The following is an 18,315-nucleotide window of genomic DNA, read 5'->3' on the forward strand; positions in this document are numbered from 1 at the left end:
CAATAAATCAATATTTTGAGTTACTTTCAGTCAATAATTTCATGTTTACTATATTTCGTTTAACAATCTGCAAAAAAACACTGTAGGAAAAAATATACATATTACACTTTCAGATGTTGGATTAATCATTTAATACTTTAGAATAAGATACCCAAAATTATGATTTGCTATAATTTTTATTTAAAAAGTTTTGTACTAAACACACACATACATATAAGTATCACAATTCTAGATTAGCTAGCGAAACAAAAGATTTATGTAGAATGATATGCTTAAAATAAAGACGATCTTAATAAATTGTTTCGCTATATTTTAAGGATTGTATTTGTAATGATGGTACACAGCGATGAAGTAGAACAGGAGGCATCCTTTGGCTATTACTTTCAAAAAGAATTTATTTGTAACAAGCCTCTCACACTTTTTATTAATTGAAGGTAACCTCTTTAAAAGAGACTTCTTTCTGTTTGTAAATAAATAGGTACTGCAAGTATTTCTGTCTTGCAAATAAAATACTTTTCAAATAGTAATTGCTAAATGCAAAAAAAGGAAAGCAGAAAACTGAAGCTCAATGAGGTAAAGCGAGGTGCACGACATAGTATCCCTTTATGCACTCACAAGGATCATCCATGAATACCCCTTCTCCTATTCCTTGATTTTAATAAAATTTTATAAGTTTATAGACAGCTAAAAATACGGGATATATATTTTTGTTTAGCTATTGTGATTGAAGTTTAAGAGGTGGCAGGACCCTTTAAAACTTCATCTTTCAATTGTATACATTAATAAAAAAAATGAATAAAAAAGTAAGAAAATTAGTTTAATGACCTTCATTCTCAATCATTTTTAAAAGGACAATATTGTGAATTATATTTATTTAAAATTATAATTAACCACAAGTATCTTTATTTTGCACTGATATTGTGTATATATTGACAATTAAACAAATAAAACGAGTAATTGTAAAAATCTCTTTTAAATGATTAGTTGTAGCAGTCTTAAGTATGTAATGTAAATGACGGCGTTTGCAAGTAATTTTTTAATTTTCTTTTTAATTTCTTTTAACTGATTTGTGTTCATTACTTTATTTTTCGTAAAGAAAATTTGCTTAAAACAATTTTAAGAAAAAACTGAAGAAATTTTTGGAGAAAGTTTGACTCTTAAACTTGCATCATAACTAAACAAATACTTCTTCCTTGTTTAAAGCCGCTATACAAGTTTGTAGTGTTTCATCATAATTGGAAATAGAAGCACTACCTTACGGATGCTCCTTATGAGTAAAATAGAGCATATATCTTCATGTGCATAGACTTATTAGGTTGCTTTCTTTTTTAGGATTTAGCATACAACTTTGTAAATATAGTATACCACCTTTCAAACTTACTGTGGACTCTTGTCAACACAAATACTTGTTACTCCTAGTTCTTAAACTTAGAGCAATCTTTCTTCGAAGAATACTGTGCAACTTTTCGAGAGGCCATTCTGGCAGCAATATGTCCAAGTAAATTCAGAAGTCGAATACTTTTGCAAGGGAAAAACGGCCTTTCTTTTAATTTCATAATTGACGTGAGTTGTCTTTAGAACGTGAAGCCGTCATAAATCTGGAAATCTAAAAAGTAAACAAAATTGTAAAGAAAAAAATAGACTAAAGGAATTAAATGATTACAGTTAATAAAGTGAATTACAAAAAAAAATTATGAAAGTTTCCAATTTTCACCTCATAGGATCCTCAAAATAATCTGATGGTATTTGAAATAATTGTGGATCTATGTCATTGCGAAAGGCAAATTCTTGAAAAGTGATTTTTGCTGTCATTGTTGGTAAAATAGGTATATCAATTTTTACAGGAAATCCAGGTGGTAATTTCATAAGGATGAACTGTCGCAATTTGCTAAAATGCTTGAATGGCCCAATTACTTCCAAAACATTGAGTAACATATCGACTGTTAGTGGGAAATCTGGACTCATGGCAACTGTTGCTTTAAATGATTTACTGCTTTCTTTATAAACAAGATTTCTCCCTAAAAGTGGGCATTGACCAGCTGGAGCCATGATATATTCCTCCCAAGTAATGTTTGATTCTGGTGGTGGATTTAAAGAAGCTCTTCTAACATGAGGCTAAAGAGTTGACAAATTAGTATATAAAAATAAAACAAGATTCTTTTGTTTTTCTTACCTCACCGTTCGCAAATCCTTGCGAATTTCCTTTTGTTAAAGATTCCATAATAGCCTTATTCTTTTGCAGGTCTTCTTCACTTAAATGTTCCCGTCGTTTTCTACTTTCCAAAACCATTCCATTGATTTGGTAAAAGTCTGCATGGAAAGGTCCTACCATCTCCTTCATTATACATTTGATATAAATTTTAAGAAATTTTTAAGAAAAGAATAGGCAGTAGAAAAATTATAAACAAAACATAACAATGCACACTTACTCTTTTATCTTCACGAAATATCCAGCCTGTCTGAGCTCTCGAAAATGTAATACCTTTTGTTGACATTTGTGCTGCCATGATATCACTTGACATAAGAATATCAACTTCATCTTCTATTTCTAATTCCGTTTCCTAGAAAAAATAAGCAAGTAGTAATAAATTTATGGCTACAAATGATAATGAAAATTACTTAATTACAAGTATCGAATGATGATAATGAAAAGAAAGAAATAATGAAGTAAATAGACCTCATATCTCACTCTTTGAAAAAGTTTAGCTCTATTGTCTAGTATTGTCAATGATTTGCTTGGTTTCTGGTCACCATTAAAAATGAAGGATATGTCACCTCTTTCCCATCTCATATCATTAAAATCTACTAAAGTAGTATCCATTCTAATGGATGCTCCACTTTTATGTATCTTACAAACATCAGAAGGAAGTACACGAGACACAAGTGGCACTGAAAAATTAAAAGAATTTATGAACTATTATCATAATTCTGAGTAAAACCAATTAAATATAAAAATTTGAATAACATGTTATAAAACTATAGATTAGCAATACTATAAAAACTTAATACAATGTACCCCAACTTTGAAAATCCCATTTTAATTCCATATAAAAATCACCCATCTGTCTTAATGTTGCAACTAAATTTGGCCTTCTTTCTTCCATTTGTTCTCTAGCTTGCTGCTTCAGTTTTCGCACCAATGATGATACTGTGAAAAATATAAAATTAATCATGATGTTATTTCTCTGTTATAAATAGCAATTATTTTTACAGACTGGTTTGTCTATCTCCATAACTGATTGCTTCCGCAAGTGGATTCCATCCAGCCAAATTCTTTACTTTTATAGGTGCGCCATGTGCAAGTAACAATTGGACTGATTCTGAAAAATTATTTGAAGTTTAATAAATTTATTTCTTTAAAAATATGTATTAAATATTTGAAATACATCATATTACCTTTTCTTCCTAACATAACAGCCAAATGCAAAGGTGTATTTCCTGAAGGACAAAATTAAATTTACTATTGATGAACCACATTTGATTACATTTAATTATTAATGCATATTTTATATATATATATATATGAGTCCAAAACCTATAACATTAATGTTAACCTTGTTTATCTTTTTCAGCAATATCATAAGTCCTGATTAAAGAGCTTAAGGTTTTAACGTCCCCTTGAAATACACATTTGTGTAAAGGATATTTTTCACTTTCTGAGTTCTCTGCCATGGCGGTTTACCTCTGTTGGGAAAATTATAGCAGCAATGGCAATGTTCCCTGTCTTTATCTGATTGAATCCCTTTTGATATAGTAATAATTATCTTGTATTCCATTTCCAAAAAGCAGCATACTATATTGAATAGTCATGCTAAGACTCTCATTACATATGAATCGCTTATGAGCAAAAGCTCACTGTTTGATGATCTACTCCCAACTATTAGCAACATCAATAAATATTCCTTATATTCTACTAAATATTATTACAATTTAAATTTAAACATTTATAATTTTGCATGTTTTTCAAGACCCTTAAAAGACTTTTACACTTTAAGAACTCTTTTTACGTTATTATTGCTGTTTTTATTGGTGTTATTAGTTCTGCCGCTATTGTTTTTAATCGTGCCGTGTTGTTCGTATTCTTGCTAGGTGGTCGTTCTTGTAATCAAAGTGGTTAGTCACCTCGTTATTTTTTTTTATTCAATATCTCTTTGCAAAGATTAAAAATATGCATTCATAAGTGTGTATTTTTTTATGACTTGTGATTTATTTCAATATTATTTATCTTACATTATGCAAACGTACACCGCACTAGTTGTATACTACCACGGTAAGACGGTATTGAGTACGTGTGCGTATCGTCTGTATAACATGATATGTATCTATACTGCATTCAATTCAAAGAGGACTACATGTAAACAAAACCACGTGATTGTGAGAGAATCTCATTGGTATTATATCTCTCACCAGGGGTGTATTGTATATGAAAGAATAGAAAATTTATTATAAAGAAAATTATTCTAAATGCTACAGTTTCAAGAGGAAAGTATATAATTATATATAAATTCTACTGTATTTGTCTATTCGAAGAATAACTCTCTACGATTCAGTTTATTAGTAGTTCGCGAATTGAATGTGTATAGAGATGTTTTTGACTCTTTATAAGGGTAACTCGGGTTTTTTTCAACATACTACGAGACTTAATCTATAAGTAAAAATAAGAAAAAAAATATTACGTAAAGTTGAGCAATAAACGCTTTGTTACAGAGTTGTAAATAAATATTGTACGCATGAAACATCTAACAATACATTGTACCCATACACAAGGTCAGCATTGTGAAATGAGAAATTAATAATAGTAAGTAATCAGGTTTTATTATACTATTTATTAATGACCCGAAATTATTACCAAATGACGAAAAATATGTAACTATGCAAATCAGGTAAACGCAGTTGATTTTTTAGGACTGTGATAAGAAATGTGTTGTTATATATGTATTTCATGTGTACATTTTTTCTTACCTTTGCCTATAGATTAAATCCTTGTAGTTGGAAAAAATTCAAGGTATTCTGTACATATCTGTCGTATTGTTTACATCAAATATACGCTATTTTTCGATTTAATTATTCATACATATTTAAATGATGACAAATTTATAAAGATATGTAAAAACATATTTGTTATTTAAGGTCTAATTTTTTCATATACATTAATTATTTTTAAAATTTGATGAAATTAATACCGCTTTATATCTAACTTTATTAGTTAAGTAATCTTCCTTTTTAAGGTGAAATTTTTTACTTGAATTTAAACACGGTGTTATTCCCACTATTGTTTATTTCTCAGTGCAAGAAATCCATCGACTCAAGTAACCGATAGCTACAAGTAGCTGTACAGACAAAAGCCAGTTAGTTAGCAAGAACTATCTTTTAATAAAACTTAAAATTTTTATATTTTTTATTATACTTTCATAACAGGGTTATCAATAGATTGATGAAGTTTTCTCAATAAAAATAAGTTAAAAAATAATCATGTTTAGAATATTTCTAATTATGTATTTTCAAATAAAATTAAGTTTAAACTCATTTTTATTGAAAATGCCTCACCAATCCATTGATAATGCTCTCATAAATATATAATGAAAACTATAAGAAATGTTATATTGCATTAGTAATTGCCACACCAGTATGCATGTGGCATTGCTTTGAAGTTTCAACCATTTGTGGTTGGGTGGGTTCGGTTCTAAATAGAATTTGCTAATAACACTGAATGCAAGGCAGTTGACAAATCTTATTTTATGCCTTGGAAGTGAAGATTATTATATTATTTGTTTTTTTACACCATAATGGCAATTATCATATTTTACAGATTCTTAATAACAAGGAAATAGATCAAGGTGGGGTTTATTAAACTAAATATATATTTTAATCAAAAAATGTATTTTACAACTATTTTTACACTCATAATTTACTCAATATTATACAAATGTGTAAGATTTCAACACAGGAAGCTAACATAATATAGAAAAACAAATGTTCTGTAATCAACATATACTTGTAACAGAATCGAATGAAATTTGTGTAATAATTTGTTTCTGAAAAACTAATGAAATGAGAACAATTATGAAAAAACATTGTGATAACCAGAACTTGTTTCTTCATGATCAATATTCATTGTTTCTGTAGCTGTTTCTGAAGGTGGAGGTACCAATGAAAGCACAGAATCATTGGGTATTGACTGCTTTCCTCTGTGTACTGGAGATTTACTTACAATTTTATCATTTATTTGAGCAGGACATTCAAAATGGACACAATGAAAAACCTAAAAAGTAAAATGTTTATTTTAATATAAAATGTGTTTAAAAAAGTTATAAATAGTTTTATTTATCGTTAAAAAATGATCCGATACATTCAAAAAGTACATGCTATATATATATATATATATATATATGTACATTATATAATATTTATAAATAATAACCTCATTTGCTGTATTGTGTGTTCCAACGATACGTATGAAGACAACGGGACGAGGCGGTTCGAAATGTATTGTTTGCCAAGAACGACAAGCTTCTCTAGTTTTATCAGCAACTAAAACCCAATTCCAAGAATTGCCGGATACTTCTATGTAATAAGAGTACGAACGATCATCGCAATCCCAAAGTAATAATCTAAGCAATAATTGAATAATAATCAAAAGACTTTCACCTAAGTGTATTAATTCAATAATTGTGATAATTTAATCGCATACCGTATAGAATCTATAATATATGGTTGTCCAAGTTGTACTAAAATGGAACCAGAACCAAGCTGATGGCATGTGTATCCACTATCCCAGTCATAATTTGATGTATCACCATTTAATAAAGCGTTTCGAGATCTAAATTTAAATATATAATTTATCATAAGACAAGCATAAAATACAATTAATAATCTACATGCCTACAAACACCCTCAGTAACAGTAGCACTTCGATCCATGGTAGCAATATTTCGGGTTGGAACAACAAAACCATTACAGAGTTTCTCTGTATGATTTGTATAATAAGCTTCAAAACTTACGACGTGAAAAACCTTTGAAAGTAAAAGTTATAAAAAATAAATATCAAAGGAATAATTGAAAGTATTTTTAATATAAATTTTGTTATACTACCTTATTTACAGTATTATTTGTACCAACAATACGGATATAAAGAACTACTCTTGGCTCAAAGTATAAATATTGCCAACTGCGACAAGAATATTCTGTGTGATCAATAACACGAACCCAATCTTTTTGATCCATAGATACCTATTAAAAAATATAAAATAATTATATAGAAATAATTAGACATGAAAATATGTAATGTTTGATTTTTTTTTCTTTAACGTACCTGTAAGTAGTAAGAATATGAGCGCAAATCTTTATCCCAGAGTAGCATCTTGACATGATTAATGATGCACTGGGTTCCTAATTTGATTAAAATACCATGCTGTTGGGACTCTGTGATGGTGTGTCTGGTATACCTGATAAAGAAAAAAAATTTATTTAATTGAATAACCTGGAAAATGAATTTATTAATTTACCCTCGTTCCATATCATAATTGTTTGTATCTCCATCTAAAAGATGACTGCGCATTTCACCCTGTAGAACTTGAGCACCATGCATAGGATGGGCAACATTTTCATCAATAAATAGCCGACCGCGATAATTAAGATCTGAATCCCGAATTTGTGTCCTTGCAGCTATTGCATCTAAGATTACTTCAGGAGAAACTAATCCAGTCAGCCGAACAATATTCAAAAGATCCGTAATAGAAACCAAACTTAATCGTACCTTATCTATAGAATTAGTTGTATTATTTTTATGGTATTACGATAATTTACTTTTTCAAAAAATAATCTTAATATACTTAATTAAATGGTTATCTTATTTGATGTTTTACTTCTTCCTTATGCTATTTTCTTGTATTTACCTACCTAAAACACTTTTACCATCAGCATCAGGATTTGCTTTTACCCATGCTTGCACAGCTAAAAAGATATCAATCTCTGGTGCATAAAAGGAATCTCTTGAAACAAGCTCATTCAAAGCAGCAGTACTTAATTGTAAGAAACTCTCATGTTGTATCACTTCACAAGCATGTTTGTCCATATACTCATGACAAACCTAGAATAAATTAATTCTTGTATGTTCAATCAATTCTTTAGATATCATTTTGATTTCATATTCATACCCTGGTAAGAAATTCTAGTTGATAAAGTAGTGCTGCATCAAATATGAGACAGATATTTTTTATATTCAATATTTCTCTGAGATAATCTGATATAGAGGTTTCTAATTCTGAAAACCCATAGAGATGTGCTAATCCAAGAATATCTAAAACCACCTAAGAACAGCAATAGTGGTAATTGTTTACAAAAAGTTTTTTGTAAAAGGATTTTTTTCACCAATTTCAACATTGTGATATAAATTGGAAGAGACATTTTTAAGTGCTACAGTGCAAAAAGTAATTGTTACTATGTTTAGTTTTCAAGATATAAGTAATAGAAATTTTAAGGTATAACACAAATTTAAGTTTTTGTGTGTGAGGTTGATTTGTACGAGCATAGTAGATACATTTCAATTAGAATTTCAATATAAAAAGATTAATAATAAGTAATTAGAATTTATTTTGGACTTAGAATTGTTTACATATTGTTATTGTCTTAAAAATAGTACCCGATTATTACAGAGCATAAAGTAATAGTCTACGTTGGTTTGGTCCTATTCTAAGAAAATAAATGGTTCTAAAGCAAAAAGTAATAATTTTGGTTTGGTTCAATTTTCAAGACAGTAACAACAAATAAACAATTCAAAATTTTACATAAAGTATAGTTATCTATTACTTTCCTTTTTATACTTTGCTTTTAATTAATGCACCTATAACAGGCAAACTGATACTCATGTGAGTTACTACCTCATGCCCATTAATTATATCTTGAAAACTAAATGTGAGTGACAATTATTTTTCATCCAACCAAAACATTTACAAATATCTTTTGGTATATTTCTTTTAACATATATAAATATTGTTGAAATTGGAAAGGATGCCCTTCTTTGTAAACAATTACTGCAATAGTTGATTAAATAATAAATGGTTGAATTTAAATGATAGAAGAAGCAAAGAGTACCTCTTCACGTCGATCTGTTAAAGACATACGGCCTCTATATATGTATTCAAGTAAACCTTTGAATGCAGCCAAATTAGCATCCTTTAACTCAATTTCACATTGTGTTGATTCCTTTAATCCTCCAAAGAGAAGAGCTCTGAAGTAATGACTACGTGCGGCTAATATGATCTTGTGACCATTGAACCTTTGCCCACCAACAATTAAAGTCACATCAGAATAATCATCTGAGAGATAGAGAGCACCAATGTCTTCAGAAAGGTAACCAATATGCTCTATATCACCAGAATGTGGATTTAACCGATGATGAGAACTCATTTTTGTTATGTTTTGATTTGTTCAATACAAAACTTCTTACAATTTCTTCTCAGGTCTTCCTTTTCAACTTCTTTTTTCTTCTAAAGAGTTATTTTTCTTGATGAATACAACACTTTTTCTATATACAGTGACATTGGTAGCATCTTATTGTACAGATTTTAATACATAGGAGAATATTTTTTCTACACTATTTATTTATTCACAGTAGTCAAAAAGTGAAGGTACACCAGTTTCACAAATACTTAGCAACTACTAGATAGCAAAAAATAAGGTTAACTTTCAGTGTTTAAACTTTATTTTTTAATTTCACTCACATTTTTATATTGTTCTACAATTTCGCTTACACATTGCACACTTAGCCTTCACTATTTTTCACTAAGATTAACTTATTGAAATTTAAATAAATCTAAAAAGGTTTAGTGTAAGTACAAAAATAAGGATGTTTCTACTTTACAAGTGCATTATTTCACGTTCAGCAAATTTTGTATTAATTCTCATAGTTAATGTATATTATAATATAAATACCACAGATTTACGAAATTAAAGAAGGTCAAACAGCATGATACCAGTGGAAAAGAACAGATGAAATGTTACTATTGAAAGGTAAAAGTTAAATATTTAATAAAAGAAAAAAGAAAAAAGAAATACATTATTTTTATAATTAATGTTTAAATAGATATGACTTTGAATTTATTCAATAATAAAAATGTATTGTTTGTTGGATATAAAAATAGGAAACTCACAAATAGATCACGTAATGCGAAACTCTCATTGGCAGGGGCTATTTTCAAACAGATACAATAAATTTGTACGGATGCAATAAAATTCATGTAAGTTACTATTTATATATATAAATTCTTACAAAGACTTTTCCTTTTGTAATAACATTTTTAATGGAAGATTTGTTATCGGTTTCTCAACTGTTTGTCATGTCTTTCCATGTTTCAATCATCACGCATTGATACATCTCTGGCTAAGTAATGTGTCAATACAGCCGACCAATGAAATTTTAATTATATGACAAGTTTGTTTGCATCCAACTCTATTGTCTATAGAATGGATGATAAATTTAAGTTCATGAAGAATATAATAAATTACATAATAATGAAAGCATAATGAAACAACTATAGCATTGGTTTTTAACGCTAATGTTTTAGCGACTTAATGTTTTCTATACTATAATTTAGTAGAATTTGATAGAATGGTTAAATAGACTTATATCAAATAATACATGGTAATAATAAAATTATAAATATCTAACAGCAAACTTAACAGCGTTGATAATATTTATATTTCAGTATATAAATCAATAATAATGTAAATATTTAATATTTTAAATATACTCTTTATTTTATAGAATATAACGCGAGAGAGCGCGTCAAAGTTTTCCGATGGTAGGTGTTATATCTACTTTCTTTTGTATTTCCAATGCTGAAAACTTAAAACCCTCTAGTGCAAACGAATGATTGAAAATTACAGAAAGGTATTGCGTGTAGTTGCATGTATTACCCTCAATTACGCCCGGACAAGTGTTTGTGGTTAATCAATTACTTTTATATCTCTACTTTGTTAAAACACGAATGCTGAAGAAGAAAATAAATATAGTTCGTAAAATATTCTCTTGAAAAACATAAATCACGATGACAAAAGGTACGACTCTATTTCATTAATAATCGTAATAAGTACTAGTCGAATAGGTTAAATAGTTTCATTTTGTTGTTGTTTATTGTATGTTTTTAAAGAAAGTACTAAATATTTATTTGTATTCTAAACCAATTGTATTTTTTTATAATTTAGTGATTTACGTAAAAGTGATATTTTTAGTAACAAACCGATTATATTTGGTGTAATTATTTGCGTGTACAAAGATTTAAATAGTGGAATACATTTTTGTAATTATTAGTAATTATTTTGAACGCTGTATTATTACCTTTTTTGAAATTCAATTAAAAGATTTAAAATAATTAAGAAATAAAATAATAGTGATATTATTTTAATGCAAATGGATATTGCGATGGATATTTTTAATGCAAATAAAACATTATAAATTGTTAATTTTATTTTATAGGTTTTACAGTAAAATATTAAAATATTGTTAAGGATTATCAAATTTTATACAGATTTATAAAAATGGGATTATATTAAAAAATGAATGCCCAATCATGATCAATCGATAAATATTTTCAGTAAAATTTATGTATTATTTTAGACGAAACTTTGGAAAAAAAATCAGTAGAAAATAATGATACCGATAAGAAGGCTGCATCTGAAACTGGTCCTGACCCATCAGCACCAATAACAAGAAGAGGAGTGTTAACATCATTTTTGACTGGCAAACCAATGGAAATACCAGAACAAGATATTGTAATGATTTGGTCATTTTTATTATGATTATAATTATATATATTATAATGTGAATACTAACGCTAGTAATATAATTTTCTTTTTAATAGTTAGGTAAATGTAGATTTGTATCTGAGTTTGAAAAATTAAATCGTATTGGAGAAGGAACATATGGAATTGTTTATCGAGCGAGAGATACAAAAAATGACAAAGTTGTAGCACTGAAAAAAGTTCGAATGGAACATGAAAGGGATGGTTTTCCAGTCAGTAGTCTCAGAGAAATATCTGTTCTATTATCTTGCCGTCATGAAAATATTGTACATTTAAGAGAAGTGGTAGTGGGAAGAAGTCTAGAAAGTATATTCCTTGCTATGGAATATTGTGAACAAGACTTAGCAAGTTTATTGGACAATATGCAAGCTCCATTTTCAGAAAGTCAAGTTAAGTGCATTGTTTTACAAGTGTTGAAGGGTTTGCGTTACTTGCATCACAATTTTATTGTACATAGAGATTTGAAAGTCTCAAATCTTCTTATGACAGATAAAGGATGCGTAAAAATTGCCGATTTTGGATTAGCTAGGTGGTTCGGTTTGCCTTTAAAACCAATGACACCTAAGGTAGTAACATTATGGTATAGAGCACCAGAATTATTGTTACAAGCAAAAACTCAAACGACTTCTGTGGACATGTGGGCTGCTGGCTGCATTTTGGGTATTGAACCATCATTTTTTTTTTACTTTAACATTAAATGTAATATAATTCTCATTTTAGGAGAATTACTTGGACATCGGCCTTTGTTACCTGGACGTTCAGAAATTGCACAGTTAGAATTAATTGTTGACTTATTGGGGACCCCAAGCGAAGCAATTTGGCCCGAATTTAATACCCTTCCAGCATTACAAAACTTTACATTGAAACAACAACCATATAATAATTTAAAACAAAGGTTTCCATGGTTAAGTGCTGCAGGTTTAAGATTATTAAATTTCTTATTCATGTATGATCCAAAAAAAAGAGCCACAGCTGAAGAATGTTTACAGAGCAGTTATTTTAAAGAAGCTCCATTACGTAAGTGATACAGGACAATACTTATCCTACGGTTCTTTAATTTGTTGTTTAGAGATTATTAACGATTGATTTTAATTATATCTACAGCATGTGATCCCAAGCTCATGCCCACATTTCCACAACATAGGAACATGAAAAAGGCTGCTCCACCAAAAGAAAGTAGAGAACCAGAGACAAATGTTACAGATCAAACAAATAACTTACCTGCAATTTCCGATCTTGTAAGTGTTTATATATTTTTTACTATTATTTTTAAAAATACTTATATATTGAAACTAGAATTAATATTTTTTCAGCTTGGGTCACTTGTTAAGAAGAGACGAGTTGAGTGAATTCAAATTATAATTATATTCATAACTTTGAATACAATCCAAACAATTTTAATCTTCAGTTATAATAAATCTCATTAATTTAATACCTTTATAATTTATACCTTTCATTCAGGATGTATGATAATATTCACAAAGACTTTTGAATAAATGAACTTTATTACAGAACGTTTAAAAAAATATTACAAAATAATAGATTTCCTTTTTGTTTAAAAACATGCATTTGTGAAAAGAAAACTTGCATAAGTTAACTTTAATACATTTATTTAACAGTATAAGTGCATGAAGTAATGCAAATGTATGATTAGACATGCAGATTCAGCATGTAAAGTGAAAACTTCGACGAATCTCATATTTCGCCAACAATGTGTACATGCAATGACATACACCTCAGGAATTTTGTTTTAAAGATAAACTTTACTATAATTTAAAAGAATTGAACACTAAGTAGTCACTAATAACCCGTGAAGTTATTGCGACTAAACTTCGAACAAAAAAAAAGTTTACATATGTATACGTTTCATTGAATTTCGTTCAAACGGTTAATAAATGATCAGTTTTTATGCATTTTCATTACATGAATGACGTCACAGTCATATTTAAGGTTTAAGTCTTTTTAGTAGTTTGAGTGTCTTCATAACGACTTTTGTAACGGCCATCTGGATCATATCTTGCGGAAAGTCGCTCCCAATCCCTCGGTCTTTTAGTTCTAAGGTGATTTATTACCTTTTCTGCAGTAACTTTTTGCTTCTCATTACATTTACTACAACCCGAGGATAAAGCGTCAGGCAGTGTTTCTGGAATAATATGGAATAATATGTGTTAATTATTTAATATACTACGATTTCGTTACAGAATAATTATACGATTATTTTTGAAAATTTAAACAAATTAAATGAATTACACCGAGATCTATGTTAATTAGAAATCTGTAATTCATTGCCATTATAATTGTTCACAATTACTTTAATTTTTTGAATATTGTACATCTAAAAAAAGAGAAATTTAATTTTATAATTTATATTTCCATCAAATTTCTTATGTACAAGTATATAAACATTCATTTCGTAGAATTTTTGTCTTAATTTAACAATATTTTTCATATATGATGAATTCCTTAAAAATTTAATTTTTCATTTAAGAAATTATTATGTATACTTATACATATAGTGTATCCAAGACAAATGTAAAAATATAGGACAATGATTGTATAAAATTGACATTGTATGTATAAAGATTTGCGAAAAATAAAAATTCTGCACAATCAGATAGTATTGTCAATATTTTTCTTATACGATAAAAATACCATAAATAAATATTTTTTAGATTCGTCTTTAATTTTTCGTATTGCAGGTGCAATTCTATATTATTTTGAGATATGAAAAATGTCCTTAAGTTTTATTAGCAACAATTGTTTTTCATATGCCAAGGAGACGTTGAATATTTGAAAAAGACATAAGTTTATACTGATTATTTTTTTTTCACTCTTTTTTCGATTGATGCAATAATATTTAGAGTACATATAATAACAACTTAAACGTTATTTAAGAGAGTTCGATGCACTCAGAATGAGAAAGTTCAAATCAACTTATGTAATACAAAGAGGGAGAGTGAGGTGAACTCTGTCGTAATCGCGCAGCGGATGCACATTGAAATTTCCGAACGAAACTAGCGTGACTTTTGGTCACGTATCCAAATAAAATTACTTTACTATAAAATAATATAAAAAATGTTTCATGCGAATAAGGATTTTGTGTGTCTGACCTTGCTCTTGAGTGCACACATTTTGTGTTTCTATAATTTTCAGTATCAATTGAGCTGATGTAACTAATTTCATAAAGTTATTTACATTTCTTGTTGCACTTTACATTTACAATATTTAATACTTCATTTACTAATAAACTATTACTAATAAACGATGATTAATATCATAAGTATTGCTAAATAACTATCATTATTTATAAGCTTGTATCCAAACCTGAGGTGGATCTTTTTGATCAATTTAATAAAAAATGGATCTTCGTGAAGATGAAAATATGAGCATAAAAAAGCTTACGACTTGGAAATAGAGTTAAATAGGATTCGTGTTTATCAAAATTTGTTTTATTACTTCGATATGCTAAATTTACTTCCGAAGTTATTGCCAATAATAACGAAACACCATTTTTGGTGTTTTTAACCAGTTAACTGTTGCGCCTTCTTTCAAAAGTGTGTATCTGAAATGTGTCGCAAAAAGTAAGCAATGATAAGTATATTCATTAAACACAGTATATGTGGCTGTTATAACATAGAATTAAGTTATAATGAAACGACTGTTTTATTTTTTAATTTTATTATTGACAGAGCTTTTTGGTAATTATCCTGAGATGATAAATCTGTGAAAAAAAAATTTGTTTGAGATAAAGTTATTTAATTTCATTCGGGATCAAAATTGTAATTTTTTAAATAATAATTTCCATTGAAGATAATTATTAACATTTTTTTTATTTACTTAACTTTAACATATATAGTTTGCATATAGAAGAGAAAAATTCATGAAAAATCAATTACTTAGAAAATTGAAGTGATTAGTTAGTTCAATCTACTATTGTGGAATGATATTGAGTAAAGCAAGGTACAATAAATAACGGCACTTCGCAAGTTGAATACTTGATATTTTTTAAATATTATTTTTGTAACCATATAAACATTGATCGGTTTACTGCAGTCCGATATTTATATAAATTCGTAGTGGCTTCAATGATGACTACTAAAAGAAAACAATAGATTTACAAAGGAAAACACAACTACTTTGTTCACACAATTTACAGTTTTTTCGTAATAATTATTTATAATTTTTTATTTGTTTGTTTTATTTCGTCTTGATTTCCAAATATTCAAAACATATTAAAATTTACGAATATATTTTAATTTTCACTAAAAGTGCAATTTAAACAGCAAATTGTAATTACTTCTTACGTATGACGAGTATACTCATCATAAGACAAAATATTACCAATTCTTCATGACGAGTATACTTGTAAAAGGCAGCTAACTGGTTAAAGGTTTCGGAAAACAAAGAATAAAATGAGGTATCTTGCCAGATAAATGTATTATCGAGTAAAAATCTTAATAAAAATTTGTTTTATGTCATTGTTTAAATTCGATCAGTTATACATAAGAATTCCGTAAAATACACGTAATATTAACGAAATGATATCCATACAAAGTATTATTTCCAGCGTTATTATATTGGACATATTTTTAATTTTGATCACTTCGTTAGCAATAATGTTTTATTTAAAGTTATCCAGTTTATATACATGCGATTTGAGTAAAGAATTGTCTATATTATTAGAATATATATACAAATACTAGGTTGTTGAGTAAGTTTTGTCGTTCGATGAAACTTATTGTAGTAACTACTAGTTAGTAGTTACTACTAGTCACTACTAGTGAGTATAGTACTAGGTTGCTCAATGAGTTTTATCGAACGACAAAACTTATTGAACAACACACATTCTTATCTTAGTTAACGGTATTGATATCATTATATGTTTTAATATAAGTAATTTTCACTCACTTAAAGAGGTCAAATGATTAAACTTATTAATACACTCTTAGCATAAAAAGAATTTGTGGTACATTCAATAGTTATTGACTGCCGTTTTAATAGACTCACTTTTTAATTCTCGGCCTTCGTTGGTGCACGGGCCTTCGTTCAGCATGCATTTGATGTAATTGGCGAGAACACGTTCGTTTTGAAGTATCCTGTCTACATCGATGTCGTCGTATTTACTTGAATATGTTTCAGCCGTTACAAAAGCAATTACGAACAAAGTGAACAGTAGAAGAGAAGTTTTCATGTTACGATTGAAACGCGGTTGCTAATTAGGAAAAGTCAAAGCGGCACGGACAAAGGGGAGCACTCGCAAGGGTTAAGATGTACGAATTACTCCATGTAATATTTGTAATGGAGCTAGAAACAGTTCAGACAGAAAGTTCTCTTTAACAGCTATCCTACACCGCGAAAAGTAAGTTGCTCTTTGCGGCTGTTGGGACAAGCTATCGAATTATATAGCCGAACGTAGAGGACATTGGAGGGAGTCGATATACACATTGGAGTTTTTCATATACACCTTTGTGCATCATGAAAACGTTGAACAGTGGCTGTCGAACCTATGGTATCGAGATATAACAAGAGGGTTTCATAGAAAATTGCTTGTTCGATTAAAATGATTTTTTCCCTCTTTTTTCCTGTTAAGCATACATTTTTTTTAATAGTGTTCCTCGCATGCGCCTATTGAACGTACGTACGGAAATCTATTGGATATTTTCACGAAACAAATGCATCTTATTGATACTTTTTGCTTTTATTTTTATCTGCATAGTAATACATTCTGACACACACAGGCACATAAGTAGACCTAAAATTCGTTGAATATTTATTTTGAAAATCATGATTATTTTTATCGAAGTTATCAAATGTAGTATTCTTCTTGACCATTGTTGTAGATATTTGCATTTTCCACTATAAGATATGTATTTCTAATGTAAGTAGAGATCGATTTATATGGAAGTAACTACATACAAAATTTAACAAGGAAACATCTGATCAATGTTGTTAATTGCTAATAACATCGTGATTGGCGGCGACTTATAAAACTGTTAAAATTTAAAAAAATAAAAAGTGTTCAGTCTTTTTCATCAGTTTAAATGTCAGCATCATCACTTCGCTTTAATGTTATGAATATGTCGGTTTGTAGAAACTTATAATTTTGTTATAATTTTTTAAACAAAATCTCTTTCGTTATGAAGCGTAACAATTCCCAAACGCTTGTCACCGGAAACACTTGATTTGAGCATTTTTCATGTAATTTAACTGCAATGTTAACTGATTACTTCATTAATCAATGATCTTGTTCGTATATCTATTTTGTATACCTGACAATTTTGGAATATAATAAAGGCCAAAATGTTCTGAGAAGAAATATTTGTGAAACGTGTGATGTTGATTTCGAAATAACTGGTTCAAAAACTAGCAAAAAATAAGGAAAATATACTTTTTAGCTGCAGCGAACTATAAGTTTAAGGGATGAAATATCCTTTAAAATTGCAGCACTTCGATGTTGTCTTAAAAACTATTGAAGATGCAAGGAAGTTTTTCACACAAATGTTTTATATACTT

At 28.6% G+C, this 18,315-nt stretch overlaps 4 protein-coding genes across 10 annotated transcripts; 1 reads left to right on the forward strand and 3 right to left on the reverse strand.

The window, feature by feature from the left end:
* Nucleotides 1-62: 62 nt before the first annotated feature.
* On the reverse strand, nt 63-4,277 carry LOC143152479 (ankyrin repeat domain-containing protein 13C). Of its 4 annotated transcripts, XR_012993582.1 has the most exons (10): nt 3,555-4,276; nt 3,397-3,438; nt 3,216-3,320; nt 3,017-3,148; nt 2,678-2,889; nt 2,430-2,561; nt 2,174-2,335; nt 1,715-2,115; nt 1,382-1,606; nt 71-460 (listed from the first exon to the last, which is right to left on the reverse strand). XR_012993582.1 is itself a non-coding variant. In XM_076322678.1 (9 exons), the coding sequence occupies exons 1-9, from the start codon at nt 3,670-3,672 to the stop codon at nt 1,591-1,593; spliced, it is 1,308 nt and encodes a 435-aa protein (XP_076178793.1). In that variant the 5' UTR covers nt 3,673-4,277; the 3' UTR covers nt 63-1,590. The 4 variants fall into 4 exon arrangements, 3 of the variants coding, with proteins under 3 accessions (XP_076178793.1, XP_076178794.1, XP_076178792.1); XM_076322678.1 differs by having other exon boundaries at nt 63-1,606; nt 2,690-2,889; nt 3,555-4,277; XM_076322679.1 differs by having other exon boundaries at nt 64-1,606; nt 4,231-4,275.
* Nucleotides 4,278-5,846: 1,569 nt separating this feature from the next.
* Btbd9 (BTB (POZ) domain containing 9) lies at nt 5,847-9,901 on the reverse strand. 4 transcript variants are annotated; one of them, XM_076322327.1, is made up of 11 exons: nt 9,449-9,898; nt 9,094-9,365; nt 8,157-8,309; nt 7,900-8,089; nt 7,506-7,761; nt 7,313-7,445; nt 7,093-7,230; nt 6,883-7,013; nt 6,692-6,820; nt 6,422-6,611; nt 5,847-6,262 (listed from the first exon to the last, which is right to left on the reverse strand). In XM_076322327.1, the coding sequence occupies exons 2-11, from the start codon at nt 9,118-9,120 to the stop codon at nt 6,062-6,064; spliced, it is 1,548 nt and encodes a 515-aa protein (XP_076178442.1). In that variant the 5' UTR covers nt 9,121-9,365; nt 9,449-9,898; the 3' UTR covers nt 5,847-6,061. The 4 variants fall into 4 exon arrangements, 3 of the variants coding, with proteins under 3 accessions (XP_076178442.1, XP_076178441.1, XP_076178440.1); XM_076322326.1 differs by having other exon boundaries at nt 7,506-7,695; nt 9,094-9,899; XM_076322325.1 differs by having other exon boundaries at nt 9,094-9,898.
* Nucleotides 9,902-10,853: 952 nt separating this feature from the next.
* Cdc10 (cyclin-dependent kinase 10) lies at nt 10,854-13,234 on the forward strand. The gene is made up of 6 exons (XM_076322328.1): nt 10,854-11,058; nt 11,618-11,772; nt 11,862-12,462; nt 12,523-12,819; nt 12,907-13,040; nt 13,116-13,234. The coding sequence occupies exons 1-6, from the start codon at nt 11,049-11,051 to the stop codon at nt 13,149-13,151; spliced, it is 1,233 nt and encodes a 410-aa protein (XP_076178443.1). The 5' UTR covers nt 10,854-11,048; the 3' UTR covers nt 13,152-13,234.
* Nucleotides 13,235-13,271: 37 nt separating this feature from the next.
* On the reverse strand, nt 13,272-17,160 carry Csp6 (chemosensory protein 6). The gene is made up of 2 exons (XM_076322330.1): nt 16,810-17,160; nt 13,272-13,945 (listed from the first exon to the last, which is right to left on the reverse strand). Exons 1-2 carry the CDS (start codon nt 16,991-16,993, stop codon nt 13,755-13,757), a joined length of 375 nt encoding a protein of 124 aa, XP_076178445.1. The 5' UTR covers nt 16,994-17,160; the 3' UTR covers nt 13,272-13,754.
* Between the last annotated feature and the right edge of the window lie 1,155 nt (nt 17,161-18,315).

This window comes from Ptiloglossa arizonensis, chromosome 10, assembly GCF_051014685.1.
Source record: "Ptiloglossa arizonensis isolate GNS036 chromosome 10, iyPtiAriz1_principal, whole genome shotgun sequence".
NCBI classification, from domain to species: Eukaryota; Metazoa; Arthropoda; class Insecta; order Hymenoptera; family Colletidae; genus Ptiloglossa; species Ptiloglossa arizonensis.

What these genes read in the sequence shown, in the direction of transcription:
- LOC143152479 (XM_076322677.1), bottom strand. Translation starts at nt 3,672, where the DNA reads ATGGCAGAGAACTCAGAAAGTGAAAAATATCCTTTACACAAATGTGTA. An exon ending in TGCTGAAAAAGATAAACAAG is followed by an intron (nt 3,439 to 3,554) that starts GTTAACATTAAT and finishes TTTGTCCTTCAG; the next exon opens with GAAATACACCTTTGCATTTG. An exon ending in ATGGGATTTTCAAAGTTGGG is followed by an intron (nt 2,890 to 3,016) that starts GTACATTGTATT and finishes TTAATTTTTCAG; the next exon opens with TGCCACTTGTGTCTCGTGTA.
- Btbd9 (XM_076322325.1), bottom strand. Translation starts at nt 9,408, where the DNA reads ATGAGTTCTCATCATCGGTTAAATCCACATTCTGGTGATATAGAGCAT. An exon ending in AACTAGAATTTCTTACCAGG is followed by an intron (nt 8,090 to 8,156) that starts GTATGAATATGA and finishes AATTTATTCTAG; the next exon opens with GTTTGTCATGAGTATATGGA. An exon ending in AATTATGATATGGAACGAGG is followed by an intron (nt 7,446 to 7,505) that starts GTAAATTAATAA and finishes TTTCTTTATCAG; the next exon opens with GTATACCAGACACACCATCA.
- Cdc10 (XM_076322328.1), top strand. An exon ending in AAATACCAGAACAAGATATT is followed by an intron (nt 11,773 to 11,861) that starts GTAATGATTTGG and finishes TCTTTTTAATAG; the next exon opens with TTAGGTAAATGTAGATTTGT. An exon ending in TTTTAAAGAAGCTCCATTAC is followed by an intron (nt 12,820 to 12,906) that starts GTAAGTGATACA and finishes TTATATCTACAG; the next exon opens with CATGTGATCCCAAGCTCATG.
- Csp6 (XM_076322330.1), bottom strand. Translation starts at nt 16,993, where the DNA reads ATGAAAACTTCTCTTCTACTGTTCACTTTGTTCGTAATTGCTTTTGTA. An exon ending in CGAAGGCCGAGAATTAAAAA is followed by an intron (nt 13,946 to 16,809) that starts GTGAGTCTATTA and finishes ATATTATTCCAG; the next exon opens with AAACACTGCCTGACGCTTTA.